Here is an 18,261-nt window from a genome sequence, read left to right as displayed (position 1 = left end):
TCAAGGTTAAAAAATGTTTTATTGGGAATTCCCTTGGCAGTCCAGTGGCTCTGTGCTCTCACTGCCAAGGGCCTGCGTTCAATCTTTGGTGGGGGAACTAAGATCCCGTGGCACAGCCAAAAAAAAGGTTTTCATAAACCTTATCTCATACAACCTAGAGCTACCCAGTCAGCTGCATGGCTGCCACAACTGTTCTTCTTGGTGAATGGGTACTGTTCTGCCTCATGATAACCTGCTGTTCCTATGAATACAGCTGTATGGCTACATTCATAGCATTACAATGCACTGCAGAGGTTAAACTCTCTAACCACAGAAAACTGATGAGCTTGTTTCAAGTACAGAACTGGGGTTATACGTTTGGCTTTTACCCATGCAGAATTAAAATCTGCTGAACACAACTCAAAGAGCTACTTTAACTCTCAAAGCACTGCTAAATAGCACTCTTCTTGTCACGTCATCTCTGATCAATACACCAAAATCAGGATATGGCATTATGTCAGAGTAGTTTTCAGGAAAGCTAACACATTTCACTGAATCATCACATCTAGCTTTGTTCTCTAATGGATTTCAAATACTTAAAAACTGCTAGCCAACAGCTTAAAGGGGTCCCCAGAGGCCAAATCTAGGACAAACTGAGTCAAAATAGTGATGGTAATAAGACCAAAATAAGAATCCATTAAATCCATACTGATATCAAAGAAATAAATATACAGGGCAGAACAGAAAGCTCTTTCTTATAGAATAGCAAGTAATAAATAGGAAGGAAGGAGTTAGAAAATCATCAACAAATGCTAAAACTAGTGGATACAACATCTGATAAGAACAAGGTTATTTACAGCCTCAAAATATCTTGTATGGATTACTTATTAATTACAAAGGGAAAATAACAAAGACTTGGAGGGCATACATTAATTATGTGATATTCTGGCCAAAAATGTATAACGAGAATCTAATCACAAGGAAACATAAAACCAAATGAGTTATATTTTACAAAATAACTAGTGTGTATTCTTAAAAAATGTTGTGGTCAACAAAGACAACATTTCAGGAATATTACAGATAAAAGAAGACCAAGGAGACATGAATAAATGCATAACGTAATCCTGAACTGGACCCTCAACCAGGAAAAAAACGTTTACATAAAGGACAATATTGGGGCACCTGATGATATCTGAATGTGTACTATTGATAAGTTAATGGTATTTTATCAATATAAAAATTCCCTACTTTGATATTATACTATGGTTATATAAGAAAATGTTCTTGTTTTCAGCAAATAATCACTGATAAAGGGGCCTGATGTCTCCACTTACTCAAAAGGTTTAGAAAAAAAGATAAAACAAAAAACTCCACAACCTGGCCCGAGTTGGGATATAATACTCCTGTCTGTAGCATTTCCTAAGTAAGACGACAGCTACCTATCTGCCAATCCCATGGAGCATCTTATCTGTCGTTTTAGCTGCCGTGCCTCTCTTTAATTAATAGGGATGTGCATAGATATAAATAACACTGATAACTTATAAAAACTAATAAATTACTGATTATGATCTAAATGTTAGAGATAATTAGTGATCTTTCTCTAACAGCTAGACATCTGAGGAAAAATGTTCTCAGATTATTAAAAACGATTCCCCCAAAAAATAAAATAAAAACAATTCCCAAGAAACACTCTGGAGGTGAAGTCTAGGCATGGAAACACACGGCACCAAAAGGATTCATCACGACTGTAAACGAGTTTGGCATGAAGTTAACACATCCGTCCGTATCTGTCTTCTCAGACCTGCTTTATGTGAAAGATTTAATCAGTGGTGAGTTGTAAGAATAGAACACAAAGTTTCATCAGACAGTTTATATTACAACTGAACAGAATTTTATTTTAAAAGATTTTAATTCCAGAAGTTACAAGAATTTCCTTAGTGAGCTGTGGATACGAATTATCTTTACCAGAGTCTCTGCTGTTCTCCTCAGACTCTTCCTCCTCATCATCGTCAGAGCACTTTCTCTTTGGGGTCTTTCTCCGCAAACGCCTGCTTTGCCTCATAGGCCGGGAGGGGTGTCGCCTTAGTCTTCGGCTACAGAAATCAGTGTCGCTGTCATCATTAGATGGTGGGTCTTCTTCACTCTCATCTGGGTTCTCATCAGATACAACAAATTCATCCTGAGATCTATCCAAGAGAAACCGGATGAATTATGATGGTACACTTATAACCATGAACCCATTTTGGAGTTCTGAGTTCAAATTCTAACAAGTCCACTGAAATTATTAAGCAGTGTTTAATGGAAATCTCTAGGTCATTGGATCAATTTCCCTGTTTATAGAATGAAGAGCTGTTTTGCACCCATTTTTTTTTTTAAGAAGGAGTTATGAAGATCAATTGATGCTCATTTTTGTACATAAATTGCTTTTGCCTCTTGGGAAGTCCCCCATGTGCCTCAAATTCAACATGTCCAAAAATGAACTCATTATTTCCTAGGCTACTCCTTTCTTCTGTTCCCTAGCCTGGTATTTGGTACTATCACCCATCCAGTAATTCAAGGCAGAAACTTGGAATTTATCCCAATTTCTTTCTCCCTGTTCATTTCTCATATCAATGACTAATTCCTCCTGAGTCTACTTCATAAAGATATCTCAAACCTGATATCTTTTCTCAGCTCAGGGTCTCATATCCCATCAAAACTACTACAGCAATTCCCCAAAATCTCTTTAATCTATGCTCATTTTACCTCAATAAATCCTACCAATGAATTCCAGGATGAATCTTTCTGAAACATAAACCTCATATTAGTCTGGTATTTAAAACTCTTCAGTGGGTTTCCATCATTCTTATGCAGGACAAACACAAAACTCCATCATCTGGTTCCTTTTTATGCCTTGGCTACATCTCCAGCAGGGCAATCTCTGATGCTACCTTAATTCTTTTTATCCTGACAAACCAGGAGTTTCCTAAATATTCTGTGACATTTTATGCCTGGCTGCCCTGGACAGGATTTCTTTGCTTAGAATACTTTTTTCTTTATACTGCTTCTAATCCCAAATTCATCAGTCTGCCCAATTCATTCTTTACATTTCAGATAGAGCTTTATTTCCACTCTGAGGCCTTCCTTGACCTCCCTGGATTGATATGGCCCTCTTCTGTACCCTGCCTTATGTTTTAGTAGCAAACATGCAGAAGGACTTTTCTGTAGTTTATATGTTTGTTTCCTCCACTAACAATCTGAGAGGAGAAACTCTGTGGCATTCCTTCCGTATATCTGCTCTGTAGAGAGGCTTCCTGACAGTACAGAAGAAAGCTTCTATACTGTAATTCAGCATAGAATTACATGTCCCAACCCAAACCCCTATAGGTCACCAGAAAATAGTTTCTAATTACTTATACCTGCCCATTTCTCACATTTGACTGGGAACCAATGCAAGGTGCATGGGTTCAATCCTTGGTCACGGAACTAAGATCCCACATGGTGCATGGCTTGGTCAAAAAATAAATAATTATTGTCGTTCAGCCGCTCAGTTGTGTCTGACTCCTTGTAACCCCAAGCACCCATAAAACTTCGTTTTAATCTAGAAAGAGCCAAAATCAGCATCGTTGAATCTGTTTTAAGTACCCTGAAAACAGACCGTCTACATGCAGAACAAAAGCCCCATCAGGACCAAGTTTGGTTGGAAGCCCTGTTCAAGCCTCAACCTAGGAAATGGGATCTACCAACAGACCACGCACCCATCACTGATCTTGAATTCATCCTCGCTCTCCTCTTCATCCAGGTTGCTGTCACTGTCCAGATCATTCAGTCGCCGGCGTTTCTTCCGGCGAGCAGCAGCTGCCCTCTGGGGTCGTTTATTTTCTTTTCTTTCTTCATCCAAAATAGTAGAGATGTCTTTTCCACGGTGGCCTGTGATGGTGGAGATATCTTTTCCTCGGCCAACTCCTGAGTCCAGGGGCAAGGATGTAGGGTTGAGGGGAAGAGAGGGAGGGAGAGATAAAGACAACTCTATGTTTATTAAAAGTTTCCCTTTAACATCTACAGATTGTCCTTAGCAGCTTTTTCATTTATTTATTTATTTTCTTCCTAGAGCTATGCAATTTTCTCACAGCTTTAACTGACAGAGTTTTCAAGAAAGTTTTACATTTGTTTATCGTATTAAATGGAGCTTTCCAGGTGGCTCACTGGCAAAGAATTTTCTTGCCACTGCAGGAGATGCGGGTTTGCTTCCTGAGTCAGGAAGATTTAGAGAAGGACGTGGCAACCCACTCCAGTATTCTTGCCTGGGAAATCCTATGGACAGAGGAACCTGGTGGGCTACAGTCCATGGGTTCGCAAAGAATTGGACATGACTGAGCAACTAAGCACAGCACACTTTTAAAACAATTAGTAAGCTCTGAGTCTACACACTGGCCCCATGTCCACGGGTTATTTTCAATTACAGTCAACATCAGTAGTGATCGTGATACACACTGAGGAGAATGAGAAAATATGCTTGCTTACTGCTCTTTAATCAGGGCATTTTAATTAATGTACTGGCCAAGTGAGATGAAGAAAAGAGAATGATAAACATGTACCTCCTCCATCAGCCTCTTTGATATCATCTTCTATAGCTTCATCAATTGCTTCGTCAAACTCATCAAATCTAAAATACATACAACAATCACATTATAGCCTGTCCTGACATACGGACTAGAAAAATTGCCTCTAAAATAAAAAAGGCCAGAATATGAAACTGTTCTCTGGTACTTTAGGGCTGTGGAACTTGGATTAGATCATCCCATACTCCTGTTAACTTTAATTTCTTTGGTACAATAGAAACCAGTATCTAAGTTGTTGTTATTTTACTTTTAAAGAGTATCTATACCAAACATCAACAAGTATTTTTTAAACAGCCAGATAGTAAACATCCTAGGCTTTGTAGACTATACAGTATTTGTTGTAACTACTCAACTCTGCCACTGTAGTGCAAAATCAGCCACAGACAAAAAGTGAATGAATGTAACTAGTGTTCCAATAAACTTTATTTTTTAGACACTGTGATATGAATTTCACGTGATTTTCAAATACTTTTCTCCTTCTGTTTTCTTTTCTCAGCCATTTATAAATATAAAAAAGCCACTCCTAGGCCATGTGGTATACACAAACCAGTAATGAGCTGGACTGGCCCACAGGTCATAGTTTGCTACCCCAATTATACAAATCATATGACAGAGTAAACTGAACAAACTTAGTATTCCAGAAATAATACTAAGTGTGAGGAATATATTATTGTTGCTCTTAAATACTATATTATCATTATTACTGAAATTCTTATACAGATAGTCAAAATTTTAAAACTAGGTCAATGTACTCTTTCTCAAAAGAGCTTTTTCTTTCACCTAAAGAAAAAAAATACAAGACTAGATGATTCCTGAGATTTTTTTCACATACAAAGCTCCTTTCACTTTAGAACTGAGGTGATGTATACCTGTGGCAGATTCATGCTGATGTATGGAAAATACTATAAAGTAATTAACCTCCAATTAAAATAAATAAATTTATATTAAAAAAAGATAGAGGAACTTAATGAAGACTGGGCTAAGCATAGTAATTACTAGGCTCATGTGGCTATCCATATTTATTAAAATAAAAAATGCTGTTCCTCACTAGCCATATTTCAAGTGCTCAACAGTGATATATGGCTACTGATTTCCATACCACATAACAAGAAAGAGAACCCATAACCACAGTAAACCAGATAGCATTGGATTAAAGTTATCCAGTGATTAACAACACACATAAGACTAATAAGCAAATACTTTGCCCTCTGGAGTTGAGACATTCATTACAGCTACAGACTTCCTTTCTAGGGAAATATATATATATACTTAGAGAAACATAAAATTTTACATATTTCAGAGGAATCACAAATTTCAGGCTAAGAACTCTTCTTCTACAAAATACTTTTAAATGCAGCACTTTACCTCCAATCTTTTCATATAATGCTATGAAAAACATCCTTGTAGATGTAACTGAGCTTTTCCTTAAGAGGAATTCTGAGAAAGAAAAAAAGTCTGTCCATCTATTCAGGAGGCTAGAAGAAGAGATACAGATCAAGCCAGATGCAAAGTTAATGGAAAAACGGGAATTTTCCCAAGGACATGATGCAGCTGTAAAATGTCATAATAATCCAGTTCCTCTTCTTCTTTTTTTGAAGTAGAAAATTTTTATTACTTTGCCAGGCAAAGGGGGCCACAGTTAATGCCCTCAAAACTGTGTCCCCAACAATCTATTTCTTTGAGCCACTACTACCTTCTTATTGAGATACTGTGTTTTCTAAATTCAGAGAGTATCAGAATCTTTGAACAAAGGAAATTGTATCAATAAGCAAGAAACTCCCACCCTCGACCAGAGGATCTAAGTCACTTTTAACACAAATAAAAAGTTTTGATTTACATTTCAGACTCAGTTTGCATAAGCTGTTGGACACAACACCCTACACTTTACTTTATCTTCATCGTTTTCAAGGAAAGAGGACCCTGTGTCAACCATGCAGTCTGCTTTTGCTTTGAGCCTTACTCTTCATTTAAATGTCATCTAAACTCTATCCCTTAATAAACTCCTCTATTAAGAAGAGGTGGCAAGAATACACAGAACAAAAAAGATCTTCACGACCCAGATAACCACAATGGTATGATCACTTACCTAGAGCCAGACATCCTGGAATGCAAAGTCAAGTGGGCCTTAGGAAGCATCATTACAAACAAAGCTAGTGGAGGTGATGGAATTCCAGTTGAGCTATTTCAAATCCTAAAAGATGATGCTGTGAAAGTGCTGCACTCAATATGTCAGCAAATTTGGAAAAGTCAGTAGTGGCCACAGGACTGGAAAAGGTCAGTTTTCATTCCAATCCCAAAGAAGGCCAATGCCAAAGAATGTTCAAACTACTGCACAACTGCACTCATCTCACACACTAGCAAAGTAATGCTCAAAATTCTCCGAGCCAGGCTTCAACAGTAAGTGAACCGTGAACTTGCAGATGTTCAAGCTGGATTTAAAAAAGGTAGATCTTTTTCAGTTCTTTTGTGTATTCTTGCCACCTTTTCTTAATATCTTTTGCTTCTGTTAGGTCCAGACTGTTTCTGTCCTTTATTGTGGCCATCTTTGCATGAAATGTTCCCTTGGTATCTCTAGTTTTCTTGAAGAGATCTCTAGTTTTCTTGAAGAGATCTCTAGTCTTTCCCATTGTACTGCTTCTATTTCTTTGCACTGATCACTGAGGAAGGCTTTCTTATCTCCCCTTGCTATTCTTTGGGATTCTGCATTCAGATGGACAATATAGTTCTCCTACAATGCTTATTCTGATTATGTAAATTTGTTCCAACATGACTGATATATTAGGAAATACTTCAAACATAACATGTATTTCATACTAGCTTATACATAATTTTCTTCACGAGAAACACTAGGTAAATACAGAAAACTGCACCAGCTGCATAGGAATACACAAAACAAACACGTCACGTGTGCTATAAGCTACAACCATCCACACCTAGTATTACAACTTTCTGGCTGATTTTAAAAACCCTTCATGCCACTATACGATATATTACAAACTGCAACTCTCCTCACAATCACTTCTGCAGACAAGCTTCAGGGCTTTTTCAACATAAAATGTCATTGTTTATTGTAGTATTTATGTTATCTCTTAAGCATTTAACATGTGTCCAATGGTACTGCCATTTTTATAAATATTTTTTAATGTGTCACTAATGAAATTTTTGTTTGCTTCTAACACCATATTTTCCATAATCTCTATGGCTTTTATTGTGAGATTCTGAAACAATGGCAATTTTTAGGAATGTATTGGTTGTGTTGTAGTAGAAGTGACTTTAACACTTGAACTTTCCATTAGGTTTTGACTTCACTAATTATAATAATTTTATTTTAAAAAAAGGTACCTTTTCTTTTTCAAAGTCTTTCTTTTTTTAAAAAGAATAAGACAGACACCATTCCCATAACCATTAAGGATTTTACTCTTACTGATCTAATGCATTTTATAAGTTTTAACAGTAACAACAGAAACTACACAAGGGGAGTTCTTTCATGATCACTGACGAAAGTTTATAAACAGGAAGCAAGCTCAAAGTTCTATAAAGTCAATTTTGCTTCTTATCTCAAGTTATTCAAGTTAAAAGACTTTTGTTGTTGTGTAACAATGGTCTAAAATAATTAAAATATCAGTTATGTATTATTTGAGTGAGACAGGGTGGTTTAATGGAGAGAACACTAGATGAACAAACAATTAGAAGATAAGATTTTAGTCCAGGTTTAGCTGCTAACAGAGTGACCATGGAAAAGTCTCTCTGTGGTGTATTTCTGAAGGCAGATGGTAAACCAGATTGCATTAACTGAGTCTTTCAATGGGCACCAATGGAGCACTATGCTAGCTGTAAAAACAGAGGGATGCATAACACGGACATGGTACTTCCCTTCATGTTAACAGTGTAGTGTAGGAGAGCAATATTAATCAAAAAATAAAAATCACAATTGTTACAACTACAGAAGTACTCTCAAGGAGAAGACCTGGTTGCTATAAGGGCATATAATAGAGGGATTTGATTAAGAGAAGGTTGTTATTTAACAAGGTTAAAAAAATAGAAGGGAATTTCAAGGCAGAGTAATCAGTCTGCACAAAGGGACTGAAAGAAGACAATGTGGCTAACTTGAGAGAAAGGGAAAAATGTGGATGAGGTGGAGCTGAAAGGCCAAGAGCAGGGCAGACTGTGCAGTGCCTCTGGGCCTCGTTAAAGGCGTCAGTCCTCATCCCCAGAGCTAGAGAAATTGGGCAGAGTATGTTAAACAGAAGAGGACAGCATGAACAAATGTACATTTGAAAAAGATGATGTTGGCTGCTCTAAAATTCTGATTCTAAAGACAGTGAATAAGAAATATATATACAACTTCTAATGATCACTGTAATGGTAAAATCAAGGTTGTTTTAAAAACAGTTTTCACGCTTTCATTTCCACAGATTTCATACCTGTAACTTATACATTTCCGTGTTCTTGTCGACCTCCTTTCAAGCAAGTTTGCTTTGGATTTTTTTGAATCTTTTTTCTTTTCTTCATGATCTTCCGAAAAATCTGGCTCCTGGTTTAAAAATATGATAATAAATATACAGGTTATTATGACAGAACAAAGTTCCTCGGAATTAATAGCTTTCTAAAGTCCATCTAGGCAGCACATGTGAAAGGTTAAAAAAAAAAAGTGAAACGGTCGCCTCCAAACTGAATAAACAGGGTAACACTCAGTATAGAGATTAAAAATAATACTGATGGATCAAAGGATGAAAATACTTCTGTATCAAACTTACGCTTTTGTGAGTTTATAGTTACCTCTTTTAAAACAATCATGATGAAGTCTACCTACTAATAACTAAAGTTAACACACATAAAATAAGTCAACAGATATGCTGAATAAATGAAATAATGGATTTAGAAGAAGAAAGGGACATGGTGCTCCAGAAAAATAACTAACCAGACAGGTGATTTCAGTGTGTGATTTAATTAAGCCTGGAATGAAACTGCATTTGAAATGAAGAAAATGTCTTCATTTCAAATGAAAACCATGTCACATATATTTTCACTCATGACATACCTTTCTTAATTACTAATTAGATTAATAAATGCAAAACAATGATATCCCTTCAAAGAAACCAAACTGTAAGGACACAAATTGGAGTTTCTGATTACTCCCAAAAGTAGGAAATAAAAAACCAAATATCCCTGAACCATTTTTTAGTCACTTTACATAAACAGCACATAAAGAAGCTAAAAACAAATTACCCAATTTAGGGTAAAAAATCAGAACACAAACCCCGTATAGGGGTGAGCTGTAAACCTGGTTCGGATGCAATGTTACATTTTGGGGCTATCTGTTCACACAAAATTTCAATCATAAGGGAAATGGGTGATTTTTTGAAAGTGCTAAATTTCATTTTTAATAAAAGTGGTATATTATATGTTTAAAACCACTCATATAACAAAGTGAGTTAAATTTTAGAACACTTTTGGCAGTCTCCTGTCTAAAAATACTATAAACCAGAAACTTACTTGTGGAGGAATGATGTTTTCAATACTAATACCCACATACACCAAGCGTTCTTTCCTTTAAAAAAAAAAGGCAAAAGAAATAAAAATGTAGCTTTGGAACATACTAATGCAATTATTTTTAATAGCATATAGGTAATTCCTCTGAATAGTCTAACTGGCTTAAAGGACTCCCTAGAGATATGAAATGTAAAACTTGCTTCTTTAAACTTCATTTTACTTCATATTATACTGTATTCTTGCATTTCATGTTAATGTGGCTTGTCAAAATTATTTAGAATACAAGTTTGTTTGACATGAACTATGAATCTGGACTATTTCGAAAGGTTGTTTTCCAAGTTTTCTATCAAACTACCCTGTACACAGTTGACAGAGGGATATTAATAAATCTTGTGTTAGTTAAAAAAAAAGCATACAAACTGAGATTTGCTAAAAATAAAACTTATGAAAACATTACTAACATAGGTAATACTAAAATTACAACTTTACGGTAATAGCAGAAGCTAGGTCATGAACATATTAGTTAATATCTATGAAACTTATAGTACTGGTATCTGTGGCAGGCACAAAACTTTCTAAAGGTATGAAAATCTCAGCTACAGAAGTGATTGATACCAGGCAATAAACCTTGAAAATGAAATAAACAAGGAAATTTGATGAAAAGAGCCATGCTGTGACTCACTGATGAAGTGATTAGATGAAATGTCAACTCTGATAGGACAAACTGTATCTTTGTTATGCTGGAAGTTCTCAGCAATACTGTATGTGAAAGACTCTAAACCCATTCACTTCTTGTTTGCAGAGAAGAAAAGCAGCAACATAGTTATACATCTCTGCACTACACAGGATGCTTAACAAAAAACTTATCTTCAGAGCCTGTTGAGACTTTTCCAGGAAATGTGGATTTATGAACACTAAAGATACTTCCAGAGTTTCCCTTCAAAGAAACCTTTGTTGATTTTAATTCAAAAAATTTTACACCAAAAATTGCTGTATACAACAGTAGTTTTCTCTGGTTTTCCGACAGTTGATTCCATTCACCAAGGACAACTGAGCTCTTGCATACACATGCCACTGTATGTTCCAATAAACAGAAATATAATAGTAACCACTCTTCTTCCATTTGTGATGTCCTAGAAACGACATTAATGATCTAGTTAATCAGAGATACCAAAGGAACATTTCATGCAAAGATGGGCTCGATAAAGGACAGAAATGGTATGGACCTAACAGAAGCAGAAGATATTAAAAGAGATGGCAAGAATACACAGAAGAACTGTACAAAAAAGATCTTCACGACCCAGATAATCACGACGATATGATCACTCATCTAGAGCCAGACATCCTGGAATGTGAAGTCAAGTGGGCCTTAGAAAGCATCACTACGAACAAAGCTAGTGGAGGTGATGGAATTCCAGTGGAGCTATTCCAAATCCTGAAAGATGATGCTGTGAAAGTGCTGCACTCAATATGCCAGCAAATTTGGAAAACTCAGCAGTGGCCACAGGACTGGAAAAGGTCAGTGTTCATTCCAATCCCAAAGAAAGTCAATGCCAAAGAATGCTCAAACTACCGCACAATTTCACTCACCTCACACGCTAGTAAAGTAATGCTCAAAATTCTCCAAGCCAGGCTTCAGCAATATGTGAACCGTGAACTTCCAGATGTTCAAGCTGGTTTTAGAAAAGGCAGAGGAACCAGAGATCAAATTGCCAACATCCGCTGGATCATGGAAAAAGCAAGAGAGTTCCAGAAAAGCATCTATTTCTGCTTTATTGATTATACCAAAGCCTTTGACTATGTGGATCACAATAAACTGTGGAAAATTCTGAAAGATGGGAATACCAGACCACCTGACCTGCCTCTTGAGAAATTTGTATGCAGGTCAGGAAGCAACAGTTAGAACTGGACATGGAACAACAGACTGGCTCCAAATAGGAAAAGGAATTCGTCAAGGCTGTATACTGTCACCCTGTTTATTTAACTTTTATATGCAGAGTACATCATGAGAAACGCTGGACTGGAAGAAACACAAGCTGGAATCAAGATTGCCGGGAGAAGTATCAATAACCTCAGATATGCAGATGACACCACCCTTATGGCAGAAAGTGAAGAGGAACTAAAAAGCCTCTTGATGAAAGTGAAAGTGGAGAGTGAAAAAGTTGGCTTAAAGTTCAACATTCAGAAAACAAAGATCATGGCATCCGGTCCCATCACTTCATGGGACATAGATGGGGAAACAGTGGAAACAGTGTCAGACTTTATTTTTCTGGGCTCCAGAATCACTACAGATGGAGACAGCAGGCATGAAATTAAAAGATGCTTACTCCTTGGAAGGAAAGTTATGACCAACCTAGATAGCATATTCAAAAGCAGAGACATTAGTTTGCCAACAAAGGTTCGTCTAGTCAAGGCTATGGTTTTTCCTGTGGTCATGTGTGGATGTGAGAGTTGGACTGTGAAGAAGGCTGAGCGCCGAAGAATTGATTGTTTTGCTTTTGAACTGTGGTGTTGGAGAAGACTCTTTCGAGTCCCTTAGACTGCAAGGAGATCCAACCAGTCCATTCTGAAGGAGATCAGCCCTGGGATTTCTTTGGAAGGAATAATGCTAAAGCTGAAACTCCAGTACTTTGGCCACCTCATGCAAAGAGTTGACTCATTGGAAAAGACTCTAATCCTGGGAGGGATTGGGGGCAGGAGGAGAAGGGGATGACAGAGGATGAAATGGCTGGATGGCATCACTGACTCGATGGACGTGAGTCTGAGTGAACTCCGGGAGTTGGTGATGGACAGGGAGGCCTGGCGTGCTGAGAATCATGGGGTCGCAAAGAGTCGGACACGACTGAGTGACTGATCTGATCTGATCTGTGTAGGTTCTTTAGAACACAGCCTTTACTGCCCTATAAACTCTAGGCCCTACTAACAAGAATTTTATAGTCTTTTTAGAGACAGGTTATATAGCTATTAGGCTTCCCAGGTGGTGCCAGTGGTAAAGAACCCTGCCAAAGCAGGACATTCCTGACAAACATTCAATCCCTGGGTCTGAAAGATCCCCTGGAGGACAGCATGGCAATTCCCTCCAGGATTCTTGCCTGGAGAATCCCATCGGACAGAGAAGCCGGGCGGGCTACAGTTCAAAGGGTAGCAAAAGTTGGACACAACTGAAAGGACTTAGCACACATGTATGAAGTTATTAAATAAAAACTGGCATATAAAAATAATAAAATTATTTTAATCAAAACCTGTTTTTTAAAAAACAGTACAGTTAATGAACTAAAAACCAGGAAAGGAAGAACAGTACTAGCTGAAATTAACAGGGAGGGCTACATGGATAAGTCAAAACTTCAGCTGTTATTAAAAATGTCTGACATGTCTCTAACCAAGTTTGCTGTGATATCAATTTCCTCTTTTGTACTGCAAAAGCTTTATTTCCACTTGACCATTATTTCTCTTCTCAACTCAATGGAAAAAACATATGGTCATGTTGCAGGTTAGGTCATGATTTACGTCAGACTTGGAAATCCAAAGGTAAATAAGACATGGTTCTTGCCCTCCCAATTATTTAACAACTGACGGTACTCCGTATGAACAGGTATAATGAAACTGTGAAAAAAGATCAGATTTTTGTCTGAAGAGGTGAGAAATTTGGAAAGACCTTAAATAGGTGGTAATATTAATATCTGAGTAAGATCTTAAAAGGTAAGAATGATTTCTCCTCAAAGCATTTTCTTGCTTAGTAACCTTATGGAAAGTTACATCTTCCATTCCATCTCACCAAATAGTTCAATGATCATATTGGGCTCAGACCTTACTATTACCACACGCCTTCTAAGATTTCAATTTCAAGGAACCTGTTTTCTGGTTTCTACTAACTCGCTTTCCAGCTGACTCCCTCTAGTACACTGATTTTGACAACTCCCTGACTCCAGTGGAACCTCTACCCACTGACCCTACTCTCTATTCACTGTTTGGCATTCCCTTTGTATCCTTACTTTCCCCCTTACCTCACTTAGACTTCATGCTCCATCATTATAAATACTCCTTTGCACACACTTTCAAATTCCTTGTCTTTTTCTCTCCTTCCCTCTGTTACATTACCTCGAAAATGCCAACCCTGATTAAACCCAACTCTGTGCTAGCAAAGCACTAGTAACAGTACTCTGGAAGCACAGAGCTATTTGAATTCCCAATAATTTCTGGCACCAAGTCCTGGAAAGGACGTTTACAAATCAGTTGCATGGACTTCTGAAACATCAGACATCACTAAGATCACAGTTCCAGTTCTATAGACAGTTGCTGGCTAGTTACTAATTACTCACTAACACATCCTTCTTTTTCATCATACCAGAGCCATATACTGTATACCTCATTTTGATTACATTGCCTGGCATAAAGTAGGTGCTCAAGAAATGTTCAATATATGTTGACTAAAAGCACAAACAAGGGGAAAGATGCTCTAGCACTATGACACAGAGAGTAAGCAAGGCTCCGAACTGTTCGGATGAATGCTAGAGAAATTGTTTCACAGATCTGAAACTGGATGAATAAAAATGCTCACTTTTAAAAGAGATTAAGTCCCCTGAAATTTACAGTTAATGTATTATTTACTTTAGAAACACACATATTTTGCTATTTAGAGCTTCTAATATAAACATACATTAGGAACTATAAATAATGAAGGCTTTGTTAACCAGATTCTGGGGAAAAATTAGCAAACAATAGTAACAATTCGGTTAACCTGCCTTGTCAGAATGGTCTCTCATATAGGATTTAGTGTGTGATCTAAAGGCACACACAATTACAGATGTCCTCTCAAAGGATGACATTTAAGTATAGAGGATTATCAAGGATAGAAGAGAAACTAGATGAACTAATAAATGGGAGACCAACAGTGTAAACAAATATCGTGGCACATTTTAACATAAATTTCTAAAATTTAAAGTATTTCTTAACTAGGGCAGCACTTCCTCAAGTATAGGAGGCAAAAGTAAATGCTCACCAATCTTTCCAGATATAAACCCGACAAGCATCATAAGCCTCCAAAGGACAAACAGATACAATATGAGCATGAGACAAATTCTTAGTGGTTTACATTCTTGGCTTTTAGAGAGAATCCGTTTTCTTCCATGTCCTTAAAGAATAAGCCTATTAGCTATGTACAATTTTACATCAGATCAGCTTCAGAACATGAGAAAACTGCTCATTTCTAAGAAGGGCAGGTAGATTTCAGGAAGACTGAGTCCAATTTTTAATTATGACTTAATTATGACTAATCTGAAGCATCTTTAATTTGATCTCTTCCAGTGTCAAAAATTAGTGTGTTTAGTCATTCAGTCATGTCTGACTCCGCAACCCCATGGACTATAGCCCGCCAGGCTCCTTGGACAGGGAATTCTCCAGGCAAGAATACTGGAGTGGGTTGCCATTCCATTCTCCAGGGGATCTTCCCAACCCAGAGATCGAACCTGGGCCTCCTGCATTGCAGGCAGATTCTTTACCATCTGAGCTACCAGGAAAGCCCATCAAAAATTAAGACAGGAGCAATTTGCACATCAAAACAGTCTTAATAACTATACACAGGACTATCAGTAAGAGTTCCTAAATGTAAAGGTATTTAGACAACTGATTAACCCATGTCCCCTGCATTAGAAGCATCGAGTCTTAACCAATGGACCGCCAAGGAAGTCCTTGAACCCATTTTTATTTTTTTTTTGGAAAGAACTTTATGTTTAATAACAAAATATGAGCAAGAACTTGGAGAAAATAGTATCAATAGGATAAATATACCCCAATCAAACCTTGATGACAGTATTTGTATCACAGAATTCATTTGGAAATATAGTCAAGGTCCCAAACACAGTGCTAAAATAAGTAAAGCAAAAAGTTCCAGAAGCAAAACATATCCCAAGTGGAAGAAACTGAAGTTACTTTTCTGACTGTGAACCCATTTTTAATGTTCACCTTTGTATAGAGTAAAGTGTGTGGATTATGGAATGAGTTTGCCTGAAAGCAAACTAAATTTTTCAGGGTAATACTATGTGATAGCAGTAAAAATTAAAGTAGCAACAAATGAAGGAGACACTGCTTAGATTTTTCTCATATCATGAATACATGGGCATCAAGCCCTACTGGTTAAGACTATGAAAATTCTCTTCAGCCTCTCCACTTTATTATCATGATGACTGATCTAGTTCAGACCTCACTGACTCCCACAGACTTTATTCCAATGGCCTTAATGCTAATTCCTTCTTCTTGCTGTTACCAGGGTATTTTTTTTCTGAAATAAAAGTCTGATTATGTATCTCTCTCCTTTGATGGCTTCCCCACTGCCTCTAGAGAACAATTCAAATTTCCCAGCCAGTTATGCAAAGCTGTCGCAATCTGCCCTCAGTTTCCTTTTTAGCTTCATGCCCCACCCCTCTTACTCTCACATTTACACTCTGTCTTATGCGTTTATTGTGCTCTTTGCCTAAAATATCCTTTCTCTGCATGTCAGTCTGTATAACCTCTAGTTATGTTCCAAGGACTTCCCTGATAATCCAAGCCCTTGGAGAACTACAGTGCTCCTCCACAGTGTTCCAATATTGCTCTAAATGTACCTCAATTTGTCTACTTATTTGCATCACTGGTTCATATGCAGAAGATAAGCTCCAGGTAAGCAAGAGCTTTGTTTCACTCATCTTTTCTCTTCAGTTTGGAACACAGTAGGAAAGAACGAATGTTTAGCAATAGACTAATCAAAAAAGGTACATAAAATTATAAATAAATACAAACTTACTGTCTTGATTATGAGCTTCCTGTAAAGATTAAGCTCAACTCCAATCTTACCTCCTTCAAGAAGCCTTCTAACCGCTGCTATGGTCTAACTGCCTTAGACCATACTGCAGGGGCATATTGAAAAGGGAATCATTGCTTACAGTCAGTAAGCTCTTTATTTCACCATTGCTAATTCTACCCACCCAAAGAGATGCCATGGGAAACTAAATTGTAGACCAATTCTTTGTGTCTTCTTGAACTCCCTACGTACTTAGATACATATCCTCCACAATACTTGGGCCAATGCTTATTCATAGTAGGTTATGATAAAAACTTTAAATCAGGGATTGGCAAACTTCCTATAAAAGGACAGATAATATATTAGGCTTGGGTTATATGGTCTCTGTTACAACTACTCAACTCTGTAGCTGTCGTGCAAAAGCAGTCACAGATAACATATAAACAATGAGCACGGCAAAGGTTATTTACGAACAATGAAATCAGAATATGTAATTTTCATGTGCCATGAAAAATGACTTTTCTTTTGATTTTTTTCTAATCATTTAAAAACAAAAACAAGACCCATTCTTAGGTGGCAATACAAAAACAAGAAGTGGGCCACATTTGGCCCACAAGTAAGAGTTTACCAATCTCCGCTTTATACAGACACATTAGTCTATACTGGAAGATAATTCTGATGTCAAATTCCCAAGTGAAACATTAACACACATATCACAGTACCTGCGTTCAGCACGCTCTTTCTTCTTTAAGGCAACATCCAAATCTTGCAATTGTTCTTCTAATTTTTCACACAGTAGTTTCTGAAAACATAAAACAGATGAGTATCATCTTAAACACCTTTCCACAATCACTTATCTCTTGCCTATTAGCTAAAGCTGCAGTGCTAAGACAGCTAATAAGGGGCCACAGAGAAAACAGTGAAATGTTCCTTGTATTTAATTAAATAAAGAATGCCACTTCAGTTCATCAACTGAACTGAAGATGGGCAGGCTATCTTTGAAGTAACACACACGTTAAAGAAACTTACAGCTTTGTCAAGAAACATATTCTATGCCTACCTTGCTGGCAGTAATTAATGTTTAAAATAGCATTTGGTTCAGCATATATACATGACAGTGATTAAAAAAACTTTTTAAATCCCAAGGTATTTTTAAGGAAGAAGGTTACATGTACAAGAAAATATAATGGTGCCAATCACTGTTTTTTTTTTTTTTAAGAGAATGGAAAAAAAATTTACAAAATCATGCCAAACAGTTAATAGGTCAAAATAGAGCTGAAGAATGTAATTGTTAGAGTGATGCTAAGCCAAATAATTCCACTTACATAAAAAAATGCAATAAAGACCACCATCTTTTGGGCTTTTTTGAGCCAGGCCGCACACCTTGCGGCATCTTAGTTCCCTGCCCAGGGG

At 37.1% G+C, this 18,261-nt stretch overlaps 1 protein-coding gene across 2 annotated transcripts in view; it reads right to left on the bottom strand.

Annotated features, from left to right (window-relative positions):
- RSF1 (remodeling and spacing factor 1) overlaps positions 1–18,261 on the bottom strand; it is a 150,265-nt gene that overhangs the window by 10,715 nt on the left and 121,289 nt on the right. For both annotated transcript variants that reach the window (XM_061406153.1, XM_061406155.1), the window contains 6 exons: positions 17,571–17,650; positions 10,077–10,131; positions 9,005–9,114; positions 4,557–4,624; positions 3,717–3,924; positions 1,945–2,165 (listed from right to left, as the gene is read on the bottom strand). In XM_061406153.1, the coding sequence (XP_061262137.1) occupies positions 1,945–2,165; positions 3,717–3,924; positions 4,557–4,624; positions 9,005–9,114; positions 10,077–10,131; positions 17,571–17,650 (742 nt within the window). The remainder of the gene's footprint in view (positions 1–1,944; positions 2,166–3,716; positions 3,925–4,556; positions 4,625–9,004; positions 9,115–10,076; positions 10,132–17,570; positions 17,651–18,261) is intronic.

Source organism: Bos javanicus, chromosome 29 (assembly GCF_032452875.1).
Source record: "Bos javanicus breed banteng chromosome 29, ARS-OSU_banteng_1.0, whole genome shotgun sequence".
Taxonomy (NCBI): domain Eukaryota; kingdom Metazoa; phylum Chordata; class Mammalia; order Artiodactyla; family Bovidae; genus Bos; species Bos javanicus.
Note: the sequence above shows the minus strand (reverse complement) of the source record. Positions and strands in the feature narration are given on the sequence as shown.